This window comes from Leptodactylus fuscus, chromosome 5 (assembly GCF_031893055.1).
Source record: "Leptodactylus fuscus isolate aLepFus1 chromosome 5, aLepFus1.hap2, whole genome shotgun sequence".
Lineage (NCBI taxonomy): Eukaryota > Metazoa > Chordata > Amphibia > Anura > Leptodactylidae > Leptodactylus > Leptodactylus fuscus.
The window spans coordinates 106,661,360-106,681,901 of NC_134269.1; the positions used below are offsets into that span (position 1 = coordinate 106,661,360).

General features: G+C 39.1%; 1 protein-coding gene across 2 annotated transcripts in view; it reads left to right on the top strand.

The window, feature by feature from the left end:
* Positions 1-20,542, top strand: part of TAF3 (TATA-box binding protein associated factor 3) — an 82,066-nt gene that overhangs the window by 1,369 nt on the left and 60,155 nt on the right. For both annotated transcript variants that reach the window (XM_075273940.1, XM_075273941.1), the window contains exon 2: positions 6,537-6,779. In XM_075273940.1, coding sequence (XP_075130041.1) covers positions 6,537-6,779 — 243 coding nt within the window. The remainder of the gene's footprint in view (positions 1-6,536; positions 6,780-20,542) is intronic.

Genomic DNA, 20,542 nt, shown 5'->3' on the forward strand with positions numbered 1-20,542 from the left:
GGTTGTATGGTAAATTGTGGATTGGATTTGGCAGAGACTAGACAGACGGCTAGATTTAGTTCATGTCCTTGTTCTTTTGTTTGGTAATTAGTTTACTTGACACTACAACAGAAATCACGTGGAGAACTGACCGTAGATGAATTGTTGTCTCTTGGACATTTTTGCCACTATTGTGGGGGAAAATGTTAAGTTTGCTAAACATCCTTTTTGTTGTATCAAACTGATGTGGGTACTGTCGTGTTTGATACGCTGTAAATATTATACTTTTCTCCACCCAGTACTTTTAGGTTACATTCACACCTGTGTAGATTGTCAAAAATTGGACAAAATAGCACAGCATACTACGTTATTTTGGCTGGTAAAATGATGGAAACCCAATGGATCCTATTGTAGTAAGCAGATGTGTGGAGTGCTGTTTGTATCCATCATAGAACAGATGTGGTATTTTCGTATTAATAGAGTAGAACAATCATGATGTGAACATAGCCTTACATTGATCAAGGATGATGAATTTTATATACGTGCACTTGCATTAAACTCTTCAAAACTGCTTGGACAAGGAGGGGGTGTTCTTCCTGGTGTGCGTGTAGCAGACTTTCGGTGCATTCACATGGCGGAAAATGGTGCTAAATTTGGTGTGGAATCCTCGTCCGATTCAGCGCTGAAAAAAAAAAAAAAGAAGCCTCCCATTGACTTCAATGGGCAAGGAACCCATTAAAGTCAGTGGGAGGCTTTTTTTTCAACGCTGAATCGGACGAGGATTTGACTCCAAATTCAGCGCCATTTTCCTCAGTGTGAATGCACCCTTTGAGGAACTGTGGCCTAAAGTAAACTAAGGGTGTCTAACTTGCAAGTTTTGCCAAATCTCATACAGTGTGCACTGCTATGGTGAATTTGGTTTGTGATTATCTGGCTCTGTCTGTACGCTTTCTAATTTACAGATAGGCCTGTAAGATACTGCAGAGTTTCTAGGGAAAACGTATGTTTTTTGAAATGTTTTTCTGCATTTTAAACTAGTTTGAGCACCTCAGATATGGTGATAGGTTATATAATATACTATTTTAAAGATTTATATTAAACTGGCACCACATAAATCCTATCCTATTAAAGTTTGTGAGTTTGGATGTTTGTGTGTTTGGATGTTTGTTCCTCAATCACGCAAAACCCGCTTCACTGATTAAACTGCAATTTTCCGCAAACATAGTTACTACACTGGATTGCGCAATAGGCTACTTTTCGTCACAATAGCGCACATACGTTTTTCACAGGACCCCCACAAAACCCAAACTCGCATCACTATCTCTGCAATCTCACACACTTTGGACCATAGCAAGCCACAAAATTCATATTACCCTCTACAGCAGAGGTCAGCAACCCCTGGCACACGTGCCAAGAGTGGCACTCCTGCCATATTTCACTGGCACGCCAGCAGCACAGGACCTGCAAGAGTTAAATGAAGTCCGAGCATCCCTTCAGTGCTCTGCTAGAGCTGAGGCATAAGGACACTCCCTTTTGAGAGGGGTGCAGGAAACCCAGGGGGTGGAGCTTAATCTCTCAGGTCTCTGCCTGCTATAGTGGTCTGCATCCTGCAAAGATTCCCCGAGGAGGAGAGGAAGCTGCTAGCAAAGTGCAAGTAAGAAACACACAGGTTCCTTCCTTTAGTTCCTTTTCTCATTAATGTCAGGCATTTGGGGTTATTAGTTTAGTTTAGTAACTCCATGTGCCTCACATTAATAGGAATAAACCCCATCATGTCCCTCATATTAACCCCTGTGTGCCTCACATTAATAGGAATAAACCCCATCATGTCCCTCATATTAACCCCTGTGTGCCTCACATTAATAGGAATAAACCCCATCATGTCCCTCATATTAACCCCTGTGTGCCTCATATTAATAGGAATAAACCCCATCATGTCCCTCATATTAACCCCTGTGTTCCCTCATATAAAGGTTACTAATATGTGAGACATATGGAGGTACTAATAAAAGACCTCAATAATGAAGATACTTAATTATTACCTCCAAGTCTCTCACATATCAGTAACTCTTACACAAGGGTTAATGTGAGCGACATCATGGGGTTAATTGCTATTAAGAAGAGGCACATGGAGTTACTAAACTGTCATGCACAGGGCCAGACTTTTATCTACAATTGGTCCTGTACATTTTAATGGGCCCATACACATAGATCCTGTTTTTGCTGCTGTGTGTCCGGGACAAATTGAGCTGTAAAATATAGAGCAGGTCCTATATTTGTCCTATACCTTTCCTACACCTGTCCGTATTTGCAGCCCTGTCAATTTATTTTTAATCTATAGGTCAGTGAAAACCATATCCGTGCTATTTGTGTGAAGGAGGCCTAAGGCTGAAGCACCACGTTGTGTTAACACAGCGTTTTGGTTGCAAATTTTGCTGTGGTTTTATGAGCCAAAGTCACCGATGTACCGTTTCAACACACCACGAACACGTAACGGTCGATAATAATGTCACCAATCTGCCTTACTGCCCATCTTAGAATTACCCAGCGTCCCTTCACATAAACTAGAACTGAAGATTGGCGTCCCTGTTCTACTCATGCGTAATCTCGATGCACCCCGATTGTGTAATGGCACAAGGCTATGTGTCACACAACTAGGAACAAATATCATTGAAGCCACTATTCTTAAAGGAGCAGCTAAAGGTGACAGTGTGTTAACCCCACGCATTCCAATTATACCACATAATTTCCCATTACAATTCAAACAACTGCAATTTCCGCTTAAGTTGCCTTTTACAATGACCATTAATAAATCCCAAGGACAAACGCTGAAAGTAGCAGGAATACATTTGGCCACACCAGGCTTCTCACATGGACAACTTTATGTGGCTTGCTCAAGAGTATCCTGTGCCCAAAACTTACATGTACTGGCGGAAATAACAAATCATACAATGTCGTATATCCAAGAATATAAACTTGAAATATCTCTGTCCCAAACACACTATGTACAGTTTCTCACAACACCGTATAGCAGCTGAAATACAAATTACATTCAACACAAAAGTCTCACGTATTCTCCGAATTACAGCAAAAACAAGATACAAAGTTACATTTCATATCCCATCCCTTATACACAGTATGAAAACCTTACCCGCGCCTGTATTTACCCACTTCTACAATCACCGCAGACAAAGTCGCGGGTACCAGCTAGTAAATCTATAAATAAACATATAATGCACTCAACATTTCCTGTGGCTTAGGCTGGGTTAGACCACTTATATATTGTAAAGGGATTGTAAAAGCCTGAGACAAATATCCTGGTGTCCTTGCAACAATTTGGGGATTTAGGCTAGGGTCACTCTTTGATTTTGGCATCTCCCATCGTGCATCCAAGAAGTTGAGCAATGACTTAGCGTTGTGGCGACTAACATTAGACCTGGTGATCTTTGGTTGTGTGATGGAAGTCCTTGGCAAAATCGCTGTGTAACCTTAGCCCTAGTTCTCCTGCAATCTGCAGATTTAAAGGGGTATTCCCATGAACATAACCATATCTATGTTTGTAGATAATTAAAAGTTAAACATTTTTGCAATTATACATAGTTAATAATTTTGCCGAGTTTTAAAGATTTTCTCTAACTTTCTTAGTGGTGACAGTCTGTTGTCTTGATCGGTTGCCAATGGATACGAACACAAATGGAAACTTTCTGTGGTCTGGGTCTTGTCAGGAACACAGCCATGATTTTCTTATTGTGGCTGGGGTATCAGGCAGGGACACTACATGTATGAGAAGATATCCCAGCCACAATAAGGAAATCATGTTGGATCTTCTGATCTTAGAAAGTTCATACATTCATGGTTGTATCCACTGGCAACCGATCAAGACAACAAGACTGTGACCACAAGATAGTTACAGAAAATCTTTAAAGGGGCTCTATCAGCAAAATTATGCTGATAGAGCCCCACATATGCGTGAATAGCTTTTAAAATGGCCATTCAGGCATTGCTGATGTTATGTTAAACTACCGCCCCCCCCCCCCCGTTTTAAAATAATACCCTAAAAATCAATATGCTAATCATACCGTATCATGCACACGGGGCGGGCATGCACGGTCCAACGTCATCTTTAGCCACACCTACATCTACTTTCTTCTTGCAGCGATGTCCTCGGGTTCCTTCTTCCTCGTCTTCTTCTTCCAGCGTCATTGCTTGTAATTCCGCGTCGGCGCAGTAGCAGGGGAACTGGGGTATCAGTTCCCCTGATACCCCAGCCAGCATGCTCAGTTCCCCTGCTACTCTTCTCCTGCTACTCCTCGAGTTCCGTCTTCCTCGTCTTCAATCCCGCGCAGTAGCAGGGGAACTCAGCATACTCACTTTCCCTGCTACAGTTCCCCTGCTACTGTGCCGGCGCGGGATTACAAGCAATGACGCTGGCAGAAGAAGACGAGGAAGACGTGACCTGAGGACATCGCTGCAAGAAAAAAGATGTAGGCGTGGCTAAAGATAACGTCGGACCGTGCATGCCTGCCCAGCGTGCATGATAAGGTATGATTATCATTCTTTTTTTTAGGGTATTATTTTAACCCGGGGGGGTAGTTTAATATAACATTAGCAATGCCTGAATGGCCTATTCATGCATAAGTGGGGCTCTATCAGCATAATTTTGCTGATGGAGCCCCTTTAAAACTCTGCAAAATGTTTGATTACTTATATTTGCAAAAATGTTTAACGTTTAATTATCTACAAATTTAAAAATAATTATGTACATGGGAATACCCCTTTAACAAAGAAAAAAATGTATTTTTTTTTTTCTCACATCCATATTCCATAGCTGTAATAGGGGTTTGTAGTAGGGCTGGGCAATTTTGACCTAATACTTTTCACCTCAATTACAATTAACGGCAATTATTTAGATTAGATTTAGGTTATTTATTATTTCTGAACCCGTTTACAGTATGAGTTTGTGTTGAGCCACCCTTACGAGATTCGCCTAGCGGTTTAGCTTGGACTGAACCAAAACTATTATGTTCTGGGGTGTCTTCAGACCCTAGAGAATAATAACTGGAGGCCCAGGGCAATCATCATTGCCATCAATCACCATCAAACATTTAAAAAAAAAAAAAAAAAATTACTATTCTGGACTCTGGTGCGATTCCCTGCTGTTTTTGGTGCTTCTGACTGATGCTAGGAACCACTGATTGGGTAGAAACTTGCAAATATTGAAAGAACAAACAGAAGCAAAATCCCGTTGGCTATCCCGATTGATCAGTTTTGGTTATTTTTCGATTAATCGCCCAGCCCTGATTTGTAGCATCTAGGTTGTGAAGCTTTGCCTGTACATTTAATGGGATATTTCCTAAATGGAATCTTATCCACTATTAACAGAATAGATAAGGGTCAGACAACAATAAGGGTGGCCCAAAGGACCCCATTATAGTCTATGAGGGTTTGTCAGGCACCTTAGGTGTCACTCTTATCCAGATGGGGTTTTGAAAAGCCCACCCATTTATGTTATGCTATAAACCGCCGTATTTCTACCATGACACTGACATGTCATACATTTTGATCCATGGGGGCTGGACACAGCAATTTCCCCCCCCCCCCTGATAGTTGGAATGAAGAGGCACAACAGCTTAGTTGAGTTTATAGCTCCACTTCACTGTGAATAGATGTTGTTTGGCTCTCCACAGATATAAGTGAATGGATGCATGGAAAACCTGTACTTTGTGTACAGTCTGTGGTGTGACTAGCATTTTAGTTTTATCATTTCCCACAAGAGATATTTAGCATTTATTATATGTTTGCCCTAACAGGTAATATGGCCAGTCAACCACGCAGTGGGCCTAGGTCTTACTGCCCTAAATGGGGGGGTATTCAGAATTAGCAGAAAAAAACCCAGTGATTTGTCATTATAAAGGGTGTTCTGTCCTCGATCATGCAGGCTTAGGTCCGCGCAAAATTTTGTTTGGACATTAGCATCGGACACTAGTTGTGTCCGTACACTTTGCATTGATTTAAATGGGACATCAGGTGCATTCTTTACAGTCTGTTTCTGTCCTTAAGTGTCCGTTCACAAAGATGTCCGATTTTTCAAGCGGACAGCAAAAACCTACAAGATTTTGCGCAGACATTATCATCGGACACTAGCTGTCGGACACCGATGCTAGTGTGAACGCCCCCTTAGTGATATTGCCCATTGTCAGTATGCTTGTCATGTTGCAGCCACGGCCTGCTGCTTATGATGTATGCACTCGTCATATTTTATTAATGGCTTAAATGACAATTCTTACTTCATTGCTACTGCTTTTCTTGTATCGTTTTTTCCTTATGTAATATCTTTGAGGACATATGTGCTGCCACTTGCAGTGATGCTGAGAAATCCTGTGCAGATAATATTCACAGATGTGTACATCTAGCAGTGTGGTATTTGTAACAGAGTACTAGTTAATGGATGACTGGTTGGAAACATTATTATAGTATGCATTTTAATAATATCCTGCCCAAAATTATGAGGGCTTTTGATTCCAGTTCAGATCATTGATTTGGCTCTTGTATTCCAGATGGACGAACTGACCCTGTTCTGGACGATGTAGGACAAGCCTTTAAACTAATGGGGGTGAATCTTCATGAATTAGAAGACTACATTCATAATATTGAACCAGTCACCTTCCCACATCAGATCCCGTCCTTTCCTGTTAGCAAGAATAATGTGCTACAGTTTCCTCCTCCTGGAAGCAAAGATGTTGAAGACCGGAAGGAATATATACCGGACTACTTGCCACTTATCGTCTCTTCCCAAGAAGGTATTGTGAGCATCCAACCCTTTACAGTAAAAAGTTCTTTAAGAAGTTTACAGGTCTGCTGATAGACCAGCACATTATGTTGGCATAAAACTGTTGAATTCAACTGGGATTGCCCTTAAGTCATCATAGACACATAACACATGGCCTTGGTGACCTCTGATCTGTAACCACTTCTGATTTACAGAATGATGGGGCTCTATAGAGTAAATCCCCCTAGCACTAGTTTTGTGATACAACATCCTGAGCAATGGGTCATTGCATGAATGTTTCTGTGTTTGGTTTGTTGTATCAAATATTTCCCCTTATGCTCTTTTATTTGGAAAGTTGCTGATGGTTTGAGATTGCAAAGAACCGGCGTGACATATAAAATAAGCCTTTTACTTGGAACTTCCATTAAGAACTCTCAATGGGAGCCTGCACACGGAGTTACGCTCCACTCATTCTGAACGTAAAACTCGTTCAGAATGAGCGCGTAAAAACCAGATCCCATTGATTTCTATGGGTGCCGGCATATGCGCGTATAACATTGAAAGCAATAGGTAAAAAAAAGCCTCCCATTGATTTCAATGGGTAGCGAGCGTATGCTGGCACCCATAGAAATCAATGGGATCTGGTTTTTACACACTCATTCTGGATGAGTTTTACGTTCAGAATGAGCGGAGCGTAACTCCGTGTAAAGGCTCCCAATCTTTCTGGATGACTGAAGGTACTTCATATGTGACAGGAATTAGTAGTCAGTGAATAGTGAGACGAGGTTAACCTAAACTAGATAATATCTTGTTGAAACAGGTGGTAGCATTTAATAATATTCATTAAAAAAACTAGTCTAAATCCCATCCCACAATTATGATTCTCACAAATGCCCATACCTAAATGGACACAACTTGCCATCCCCTTTATCTATCCCTTTTGTGCAAATTCTTGATTTAGGAAAAGACTAAAGGGAATAGCAAGTTGTGTCCATCTAGGAATGGTTGTTTGTGAGAATCCTAACTATGGAATGTAATATAGAGCCTTTAAAAAAAAAAAAAAAAATACCGTATATACTCGAGTATAAGCCGACCCGAATATAAGCCGAGGCCCCTAATTTTACCACAAAAAAACTGGGAAAACTTATTGACTCGAGTATAAGCTGAGGGGAGGAAATGCAGCCGCTACTGGAAAATTTTAAAAAATTAAATGGTTGTAGTTTTTGGGTGCAGTAGTTGCTGGGGAAGGGGAGGGGGCGTTTTGGTCGTCTGCCCCTTCCTTGAGCTTGAGGACTGAGCTTTTTTTTCCCCACTTGGAATTCAGTCTGGCTGAATATAGGGTATCTGCAGTGCTCCTATTAACTCCTTCCCGACGGAACAGGAGCACTACAGATCCTATATTCAGTAGACCGGGCACTGTCAGACACAGGGATACCTAATGTGTATGTGTTTCACAGTCATTTTCTACTTTCATATGTATGCTAGGGAAAGGAGGGATCTAGAACTTTTATTTACTTTATTTTTTAATTATTTCTTTTAAAGCTTTTTTTTTTTTTTTTTACTATTTTATGGGAGATTCTATATATTACTATTGCCATAGACCCTTTTCCCCCCTCCCAAAAAAAAAAAAAATGTTGTGCAAAAACTGTGCTGAAAAATTCAGCTTATACTCGAGTATATACGGTAGCAATAAAACTTATCCACATTGGTTATTTCAATTTGGTTATTACAATATTTGTGCAGTTTCATTGAAACTATACTACTATTATTACATTGTGGGTTCTCTTCTATCCTATTCATTGTATTGAATTTGTAGCCTTATTGAATTCAATGAAGATTTGATTAAAGAATACAGATTAAAATCGTTGTGTACACCTGCCTGAATAAGACCATTTAATTCTGCTTAAATCTTGCAGGTCAAAACTGATGCAGGGCTAGAAAGATTAAGTGTGCAGTCCAAGGAAATCTCAGAATGAAAATGTGCTGTTCTAAACCATGAAAACAGAGCAGAATAGGACATGCTGTTATGTTTTGTCAGGAGGTCTGAAGGTCAATATGAAAGACAAAAGTATAGTCCATCATATTGATACTGCACGATGGCTGTGAAACTCAGACGACACTCAGTTGTCCAAATAGGTCTTTAGTCAGTGGGAGTGAGGGAAGCAGATAACCTCTTATCTGCCATTGTCTGTCATTTGGATGCCCTTTCACCAATTTGGACAGTATCTAAAATTATGCGTGGTTATAGGATTTCAGTGCTTACTTTGTATGCTATGATAGTAAACTTTTGGTTATATTTTTAGGGTTTGTATGGTACTTCCCATATATAATAGTATAGATTTATGCTCATCACATAGGAACAGTCGGCTGTTCTGGTTTCTGAGAGCATTCCTGTATATACGGATGACCATAATGACGCTTGCACAAAATGGAGAGGTTTGCGTGTTGGCGATCCCTGGATAAAACTTCTAAATTTGGTGGAGTTCATGGGTTGCAAGGGGAAAGTGCTCTCACGTACGTGTGTAGTCGACCCCCTCTAAGGCTAGGTTCACACTATCGTAGTTGTCTGTCACCTAGTGTCCGTAACTAATGTCTGCGGAAGATTTTAGCATTGAACACTAGCTGTGTCCGTTTACAATTTCCATTATTTTAAATGGGATATTATGTTGTGTCCTTAAAGGGACACAACATAATATTAAAACTTTTTTTTTCTAGGTAACACGTCGGAATAGCCTTTAGAAAGGCTATTCGTCTCCTACTTTTGGAAGTGATCTCCGCCATGCCGTTCGTTCGAAATACCGGTTTGTACCGGTATGCTAATTAGTTCTCTCTCAGCGATGGGGGCGTCCCCCAGCGCAGGAGATGCGATGGGGGCGTCCCCATTGCTGCTCGAAAACCGACTCCAGCGCCGCCTCTGTCTTCTTCTGCATCCTCCCCTTCCTTCTTTGGCTTGACGTCGGACGCCTGCTGTCCGCTTGAAAAATCAGACATGGTTGTAAACGGACACTTAAGTACACAACATAATATCCCATTTAAAATAATGGAAATTGTAAACGGACACAGATCGTGTCCAATGCTAAAATCTTCCGCAGACATTAGCTACGGACACTAGCTGTCGGACATTTACGCTAGTGTGAACCCAGCTTTAGAGATATTTGCTACAGTTGGAATGATTCTTTTTATTCCACACAGGTAATATGTGTATGGGGGATTTTTAAGGCTGAAATGTTTCCCAATGGTAACTTTAGACATAAGATAAATTGGTGACTTTACATCTGAATGTGTCACTGGTCTGGTTAAAATTTGAAAAAAAAAAATCTTTTGGCATTGAACTCAAGTTCCGTTATTTTTTTTTTTTTTTCCCCCTATTACTACACATAAACAAAATGTATTCCCTGCCCACATTTTTCCACGGTAGCATATGAGAGAGATTCCCCCCTCCCATCACGTACCACTTTCAGAAGCAATAAAATTCTTAAGGGGTATCCACTATTTAAAGGTCTTCACCCTTGCGTAGCTGTTCTTATGATCATTGTAGTAGTGTCCCTTTAAAGTGTATAGGGCACTGTAGCTTCTGGCAGTTTAACAATACTGTAAAAACAGCTGATTTGTATGAGGTCTGACCCCTTCCAATCTAAACTAGATTGCCTATCTTAAGGATAGGCCATGTATACAAATTAAAAATGGATAACATCTTTGAGTGTCAAAGTATAAAAAGTAATATGTTAATGATATGTCCAATCAATAGATATTTCATTTTAGCGTAAACTGCCAGAAATATGGTTTTGCTGGCATGAAGTTCTGCTAATGCTTGACCCTATTGGTGCACAGTATTTGCCAAGGCCAAAAGCTGGGGATCAATATGCAGGGGCCTGAGCACCACTTGGAGAACAACATGCAGGTTTAACTGTTCCATGATGGGGAGTATTATTACTATTGTACTCTTTCACTGACAGTGTATTCAGTGTGTGGGTCACATTACAGGTTATTCACTGAGGGTATACAAATGGCTAAATGAGCAATATAAAGTATTCAGAGCTAACATGTCCGTTTTTTCCTGTACTTACTGTGTTCAGGCAAAACAAGAGTGAACTCCATGTCTAAATCCATAGCTTTAACTGTTGGCCAGAACTTTGCTATTGATCACCTGTCCTTAGGATAGAGTGGGACAGAGTGGGAAGTACCTTTCCCAGCTACTACAGTGTGTCAAGCTGTATAGTATTGGTGGTACCCTGCAGCTTTGACAAACATCTGATCCACAGATGTGGCGACACTTAGGACCCTCACTGATGATGATCTATCCTAAGGATATGTCATCGGTAGTGAAGTCTTAGACAATCCATTTAGGAACAGCTCAATAAGGGACCATGTCCTCTCTACCATGTGTATCCATATGTTTACAAATACATATAATTTGTGTGTGTGTGTATATATATGTATATATATATATATATATATATATATATATATATGTATGTATATGTACATGAATTATGTATTATAGTATCTTCAGAGGGCTGTGTTCACACCATACTTGTAGAATTCTCCAGATCTATATGTCTGATGTGTATGTAACCTGTAATGAACCTGATGTATGCCTAAAGGTTACCCTTTTGTATTGGGCAAACCATTTCAAGTTCACAGTTGTTTATGGTACTTGTTGTGTTCCTCATCTTCAGAGTTAACTTTGGCAAATCACGGTAGTAACTCTCCAGGATATGAAAGTGTGCGAACACCACAGCTCGTGATTGAGTACATGGTATTATATACAGTACATACAGAGTTAGAGTTCAGCCTTGAATTGGGTAAAGGATAGCGGGTAAGTATCTGGTAGAGGTCCAACCACTGGATTCCCTTCAGAACCAGGGGTGTGGAGTTAGTAGGCCAAACCTCTGATTCTTCTATTTTTCCATAGCTCGATTTTTTTTTTTCACAAATTGCCGACGGTCAGACAAATGCACTAATAATCTTTTAAATTCATTAAAAAGCTAGTGACTTGAATGCTATACAAGCAATTGTGCAACAAACTATAAGTTGTAGTTGATTCTCCAACTCAAGACTCCACTCAAAATTGGTCCCAGCTCTGACTCCACAGCTCTGCTGTGTCTAGAGTCCTTTGTTGGAATGAAGCGGTGGTCATATCATTTGCAATGGGGGAAGCTTGGTGTAGCATGAAACCTTGTTTTCATCCTCTGGGTAGAGGGGATAAATTTTCATGCCTACAACACCGTGGCTCAGTGGTTGGCGCTGCAGCCTTGCAGTGCTGGAATCCTGGGATTCGAATCCCGCCAGAAACAACATCTGCAAAGAGTTTGTATGTTCTCCCTGATAGACTGATAGGAAAAAATAAATAAATAAATCTTCATGGGGCAGCACCTAAAAAATTCACAATGCTGCCGAAAAGGGTGACCTCTAAAAGAGATGAAATATTAAAGATGAAATATTTTTGGATTAAGGGTGATTGAAGACTCACAATCAAATGAAAATATATTTCTATATGTATTTATCGCTTTTCTCAGATAACCCATATAATATCCATTGGCCTGTGTACATTATATTTCATGTAGAGTCTGTGTAGCAGTTCACAACTGAACATTAAAAAAAATCTGTAATATATATAATATAATTTTTTCTTGTGTGCCAATTGTGTGAGGATCTTTGTACGTATGTTTAAAACATTGACTGTTTAGGTTAAGACTACAAACCCTCTTTCCTACATTGGCTGTGTAAGTATGGCTGGGTGTTCTTGTCAGTTAAATCCAGACTATTTTTGGTTTCTAACCTAATAAGGATCCTGCTTGAAGTGGCTTTGCTTCAGCATATAATGGACATCTGTTTATGTGTATAACTCTGCGTATGTTCAGACTAGATTTTTTCTTTTTGAGCACCTCCGAATGCTTTTCTTCTATGACTGCTGCATTACTAATTCCTCCTGACAGAACCACTTGGGAATGGTCTATGGACATAATGGCTTCTGACCAGTGCTCACCATGCTGCTAAACTCAGGAAGCCACAGTGCCCTAAGAAGGGAGAGAAAGTCACATCTCATTTCCTCTGTAATCCTCCGGATTCTTTGCTATGAGAGTAGCTCATGGAGGTTAGACCCAGGTCGATGTAACAGTTCTGTTCCGCTGGATTCCTGACAATCTAGGCTAACGGGTCTAACACTTGGACTTTGTCTTGAAAATACAAGTTTTTTTGAGTTTTTGACTATAATACTACTGCGTGTTTATAAATGCGACATTGAAGTGAGTGGAGTATACATAAAGTCACTGACTGGCGGTAGAGGAAGTTTCCTTTTTCTTCCTGATGTAATCTAATCCTTCTCAAATATGACTTGGAAGATATGTGGCAAATACAGTGTAAATGAGCATTTATACACCACACTCCTGTAATAAATGTAATAAGGAAGTCTGAGATTGGGGAAAAGTGAGCCCTGCCTTTACATCAAAGCAACATCCCTTGTATATGGGCTGTCTGGTATTGTGTTTTAGGCCAAAACTTAATGCAGACTTTCTCATGGAACACTTTAACTGTATTATAAAGGTTTTCCTGTGGGATAAAGTTTTTTAAGAATCTGCAGAGTAGGTTAAAAATATATAACAATCAGATTTAATACATATTTACGGTACAAAGCTGCCTTTAGGGCTGGAGTGACACATTGTGAGGAAGTTTTTTTGTTTTTTGCTTGCGAAATTCATATCTGGATTTAGCAGAAGACCAAAGTACAAGTGATTCCTTTCATATTTCCCGTTACTTTTGAAGTCACTCTTACCCTTGGCTCAAAGTCAGCATGCATTTTTATGCAGCTCAATACGTAGCCTCAGCTTTAGTGTAGTAGACATTTCTCCACTCCTTTAATTAAACATCTTTAGGAACTTAATGTAAATGACCCTGTAACCTTAGGCTAGATGCACATAAACGTCATAAAAAATTGATGCAATGACTAGGTTCACCTAATGTATTAGGAGGCAGAAGTCATAAATCGGGCACATCCTCCGCTGGGCCATGTGCCTGTACTGAAATCTACGCCAGTTTATAGCCAATATAGATTTTAGGGTTCATTAATGTTGTACTTCCTTCCAGGAAAGTGGCGAGGGCTGTACAAAATTGAAAATGTCCAGAAAACTGGTGTACATGAACAGTGTCATCCAGTTGTCAATTTATTTCTACATGTCCCTAGGAATAACCGAGTATAATGGAGAGGACCACATTTACTAATACAGAGTGAAACTTAGGCATGCTCGAGACTTAGAACAATGGCTTAGACTTGTTCAAGACTATTAGGCCAAAAGTTTAGCACGAAATGTGTGTTAGGCCATAACCCCATTTATCATTGTTATGCCCCTTGTCATGCAAGTCAGAAAATGACCTAAAACTAGATACCACGTTTTGCACTAGAAATGCTCCAAATTTTGGAGCATACATTATGGGGTACACAATTGTGTAATTGTTTACTAACACTGAGTTATCAGGAGAGAAGGAGTACATGGCATTGCTGACTAGATTACATCTTGAAGGGTTACATAGGACTTTTATCATTAGCTTTACGCACTTGAGAATAAGTGGAGAAAGCATAAAAAGAAAGAATCCATATTCCTGTGTGTCCTTCCTGAAATCTGTCTGCACCAGTTCCCGGGCCGGCTACAGTTCTTGGTATGTTGTATAGTAATGTGCCAGTGAATAAGCTCCAGTTTCTGTCATGAATGAGCTTCTAATGTAGACATGTGTTAACATCCTCCCCCACAATGGTATATCATGCTACTTTAGGGGCATGTGGTGTTCCCATGACTGGGGTATTCCACAATCCCAGGCCAGCTTTGCTTCCTCTTGTAAGGATTGCTGATGTGCTTGCTTTAATAAAAGTGTGAGATGTGAGTAAGATGGCGGCTGACAGTTGTTGAAGTTGCAGCTTTGTATTGTGGAGTGAGCCTCTTAACATCTGCCCTCCCAGCTCCCTGCTCACAGCTGGATAGTCTAACACTTCTTCCTCTCTTACGTTGACCCTTGCAAACCAGAGATTTAACTCTTCAGGTCTGGATGAGAAATGTATGAATTATTCATGTTCGGACAGGGGTAAGGTATTGTTTGTTGAGGACCTTATTTTGTAGGTTCCTTTTACTGATGGAGTGGACGACTGTAGAGGTTCTGGCCAGAACCAATAATCTTTGATAATACAGGTAGTCTTGAATTGGTATTCTAGAACCGTTAGGGGGAACATGTAGGGACATTTTGCACAAATATTCAGTGCAGTAGGAATGGTCCACTTTTTTCTTTGGCTGCCAACCCTTTGATAGTTGGGAGTCAAATGTAGGTTAGGTGCAGCAACAGACCTCTAGGTATGTTTGCCATGAATGTGTTAAGGGGAATATTCCTTTCTAGACATTTATGGCATATTCACAGGATATTCTTGCTTGGCGATTGTTGTAACTCCCATAGAAGTGAAAGGACAGAGGTACGCTTGCACGATTTGTAATGCAGCCCACCTCCACTGTCGAAGAAGCCTGAAAGGTCAATCCTTATTACTACTAATGGAAAGTAGAGGCATCTATCCACATCCAATGAATGTAAATTAAGTTTTCTGTTGCCTTTACATTTGCAGCAGCAAAATTACCGGTGCTTTTTGGCACAGTGGAAAAATATCAGGCATGATAAAACATTCTATTTATTTCTATGGAATTAACAATAGAGCCAATTCTTACATGGATCTGCTTTACACCCAGCAGCAAATATGAAGTAGATGTGTCAGCCAATCATTTCTGTTGCAAAAATGTATACAAGGCCCGGTTCACATCTGCATTCAGGGATTCCAATCCCCTCTCCGCATGAAAAATGTGGAGAAAAAAGCGCTGCAAGCAGCACTTATCTCTTCAGATTTTTCATGCGGAAACCACACGGATTTTCGTGCAGAAACCACACGGATCCCATTATAGTCTCTGGGGTCCACAGATTTCCTAAGGTAACCGCTTCTTTTATATGGATTAGGTTTCCATTTAGGGAGTCCCCAAGCAGCAACCTGAACACAGATGTGAAACTAGTCTTAGCTTAACTTTATACATCTTATTAGTTGGCTTAGTTTAGGAAAAAATGCGCATGATGCAGCACCAAGCCACTCCCATAAATATGGTGTAAGGCATGTATGACAGAATTTTGGTCAGATATGTCCGAACTTAGATTTATATATTTTATTCTCGTTTCTATATCAATTGTGCAATAATGTTCATGTCGGCCACTACATGTCAGCAAAACAAGCTATACCTCAAATAACATCACAACCTACGGTACAGTATAAGTCACCAGGGTGTGTTGGGTGCACCCGAAGTCAGCCTGACATAATATAGGTTCCACCAGAGTATGAATGTCAGAATCAGTCATCTATAGCACTGCCAGTACAGTATTATTAAAAGAGCTTTCCAAAATTAGATATAGGGTCTGTTTTATGTTCAGACATGGCACTGTGTCTGGGTCAAAGAAGTTGTATGTTTAGCCCATGGAAAAGAGTGAGAAAATCCTCTTCTTTAATCCACTGCATGACTTTAGGATTTAGGGTGTATTCACAACGGAAAATTCATGTTGTAGATATGTTGTCTGAATTTGACCTTAATTCTGGAATTAAATACAACATAATAAAGTTTAAGGGGGAAAAAAAGGTAAATTTTTATCTTAATTAAATTTTATAGTTGAGTTGATGATTATTTATTTTTTTTGAAGGGAAGAAAAAAAATCTCACGTAATGTGTATGGAATAGTGGTAACTTAAAATATCAATGTACTGCTATAGCTGCACTTTTAATTCTTCTATATCCTAAAGTATTTTAAATATTTTTTATAGAAATTTATTATTATAAGGTTAAGTTTACACTGGCGCTTGAGTCTCAAGATGGCGGACACCTGACGGACCCCATAGGGTCTATCGGACTCTGTATGTTACCACTATTTTAGCGGTCGTCTCCCTGTTTTGTCCTCTAACACACCAGAGCAATGGCGAGGTGACGCTAGTGTGAACCTAAGGTAAATATAAATCTAGCTTTCCTGCCTAGTTATCAGATTTGTACAGTTTCAATAGTGTTCTAGTTTTCCTTGGCCCCTCCGATTTCAGTGCATGCCATTTTGAAGTATTTCCACTAGGTGGCATTGTTGTCATACAGAAATCCATCCAGGAAAGAACAAGTGCTGGTTTAAATTAACTTTTAAGGAATCTCTGAGCGTTAAGAAAGATTGAAAGCACTGGGGGATTAATGACATGCTAGCAGTATGTATAGATGAAATGTATACATACACCCGCAATGGCAATTCAGACAAATATTAATGGAACAGTTAGGCAGATTATTCTTTACTGTTGTATCATTGAGTAAATGTTTTCTCTTTCTGAAGCAATTACTGGCGTTAAATTAAATGCGGGCGGGTAATGTAAAGAGATCTGTTACATATTCATCAGCAGTACAAGTTTGTAATAACACAGGTTTCATCGAAAAAATACAGCCGAACATTTGCCAATTATACTTAGATATTCGCCATTTCATCCAGTGGGTATTTTGTGCTCAGAAACTTAAGGAAGTTGCTGCATAGCCTTATTTTCTGTAAGTTGGCTAGCTATGTGGTCTTTTAGAAACTTTTTTTTTTTTTCTAAATATTGTGTTTATTGAACATTATGGTATGATTATTGTACTAATGCTATAAAGAACATAACCGGTGGCCATATTGTGGTATACTGTACACCACAGCTATTGTTACATTACAAGGGCAGATGACGCAGTCTTTAGGGATGTACTATGTCCTATGGTCTTATTAATACTATTATTGTTAAGCGCAAATATCTTTAAACTACCTAGAAAAGTAGTACTTTGTACAGAATGTAAAGAATTGCTTTTCCCTTTATTTTTGGATACATGTACTTTATATTTTAATTTATTTATTTTACCTTGTTTGTTACTTCTCAATAGTCGTCACATTCTTTTTTTTTTTATGTATGTATTTTATTTTTAACATTTTTTTTCCCAGCTAATAAAAAGCAAAAGCTGCAGCTTGGAGTCCTGCATTTTACTCTGTTGGGGAATAATACTCAAGACATACCGGTATATTTTGTATAGATGTTACTGGACAACCTGGATTCCGGACAGAAAAGGTCTTGTCAGATGAGAATAGTGTTATTTTAACAGAGGACGTCTTGAACAAAACCCATTTATCATTTACACTAGAATAAAGTGTACACGAGTATATAGAAACATATGTCAAGGGACCACAAGGTATGCCAGGTCACTCCTTGCCCAAACTTTGGCTTATGACCCCTCTAGTATGCTTTACCCTGTACATAAAAAATAATTTGAATAAGTACCATTTTTCTCATTACAATATTTAAGGATTGTATTTTGTTTCTCCTGCTATGGTTAATAATGCTGCAGATTTTTGAAGTTTCATAAAAAATACAATTAATATGATATGAATGATACATAATTTTATGTAGAAATGTGACTTTTCCTATGGATGTAACTAGCTACTGGTCTTTTCTTGTTCTCTTTGTGTGTGTATTTGGATTTTGGATTTTTTTTGTGTGTGTGTTGTATAACATATTTATGGTTGACTAGTGTGATTGGTGATTTGCCCCGTTCATTCCAGTTTTCATGTTACATTGTGAAATGGCTGTGTTCTAGTTCACTTTATCTGATGCCGCTGATCACAACAATGTGTGCGCAGAACTTTGCTGTTAACAGATACTCGGGGAATAGAGAGTCCCATAAAGGTTGAGCTTTCCGATTTTGTCTTTGATCTGCACCTTCTTTCTGGAAGGCTATGGCCCCTGCTGTCCAGCTACCAGGTTGTCTATTGCAGATCTTTTAGAATGTAGGGTGCACAATTGAATTTGGCTGTTGAACTCATATATAGCCAATGTGTTCCTGTACCATATGTATATATGGCATATCCAAGGATTATTTGGCAAAAGTCTCATTCTTACAAATTTGCATTCCTTTTAGTATATTGGGGAGTATTGAAATCATTGGGTATGGTATAATCAGTCAGTCCCATTCTCCGGTTAATGGGGGCACCGCGCTTGGCACATACCAGTCATTCGCTTATGGAATATGTCAAAGTTGTATCATTTTTTTTCCCTTATTGATTGAACCTAAATTGTTATGTTTATTTACATTACATGAGTTTTGTATGCAAGTTTCTTGGTATTTTGTACCTACCCTCTTTTGTATGGAATCATACTAGTGTTTGTGTTATTGATCGCTGAAATGAATGCATTGCCATCAATACACTTAATATCTCTTCAGAGAGAACCTAAAGCTGGCAGGATGACTGGCTATACGTTAATGCCTACCCTAGCCCTTGTGCCATGAGCTGACTCGCTACTCTGACCACTGTACTTGTACACATACTGGGTTTTCCCTCTGGTCTGCAATGTAACTTTTGTTTAATGTCTTTCTAAAAGAAACTCTGAGGGACTCCAAGTGTTTCCTGATCTTCCCACAGAAAGGGAAGTGTTTGTTCAGTTCTGTCTCGGAGTTTCATGATGGAAGGAAACAGGATGTTAATAACAAGTGAGACAGGAGACCAATTTAGCACAAAGTAGGAGTTTTGGGTATAATGTAATCCTTAGATGGTCACCAAACTGGCAGAGACTCTAAACAGTATATGTGAGATAGAGCTACTGTGTATTCACATTGATTTTACTCTCTTAACCACATATAAAAATAGCATGCTTGCTCTGGGGTTGCCGTGGTAATGTAAGAAGTCCATGGGCATCATGTCATGTGTCTTCCACTCATAAAAATATTTGTAAGTGTGGGGGTCACATGGCAGTACATGCAGAGAAATGTATTAGTAGCCTCAAGTCAAGAGAAGACAGTAATGTAAGCAATATTTAACTTGCTGCAGTAGTTATAGTTACTATATATAATTTTATTTTTTATTTTTGCCTTGTATATCATTTTTCATACCAACACTTAAAGGGACTCTACCATCTGCCCCAAACATATTCAACTGCCTCCCCCACGTTACAGAGCACATTAGAGTGACAAACATACCTTTATTATAAAGAAATTATAAATAAATATAATAAATAAAAATATATAATATAAATTTTATAATATACGTTACATTTTGGATCCCTCTTGTGACATTCTGCATTTTTTTTTTCACGCTTTCTGTTGTTTCTGTATTGAGAGTTGTTTTTTTAAACAGTTACAGCTTTATAGCTCGGACATTATAACAGGTATAAACTTTCACTGCTTGAAAACACAGTCAGGATTGGGATTTTATATATTATGCACCTGCAAATAAATATCCTAATGTCGACTGTTTTCAGCCAGTGATGTCTCTGGAATATTATTATTATTATTATTATTATTATTATTATTATTATTAATAATAATTAATAATGATGATGCATGGTGCATATTGTTAATAATGATGATAATTTCTTATTTAGATAGCATCTTAGTGTCATCCTACTAATATTATAAGTGTGAAAGTTTGTGTGTTTGGATGTTTGTTCCTCAATCACGCTAAAACGCCTGGACGGATTTGCGTGCAATTTTCCACAAACATAGTTTTCCCTTAGGATTGAGTCACAGGCTACTTTTGGTGCCACTATATAACACATCACATTGTCTGTATCACTACATACACAATACAACACATCACATTGTCTGTATCACGACATACACAATACAACACCTCACATTGTCTGTATCACTACATACACAATACAACACATCACATTGTCTGTACCACGACATACACAATACAACACATCACATTGTCTGTACCACGACATACACAATACAACACA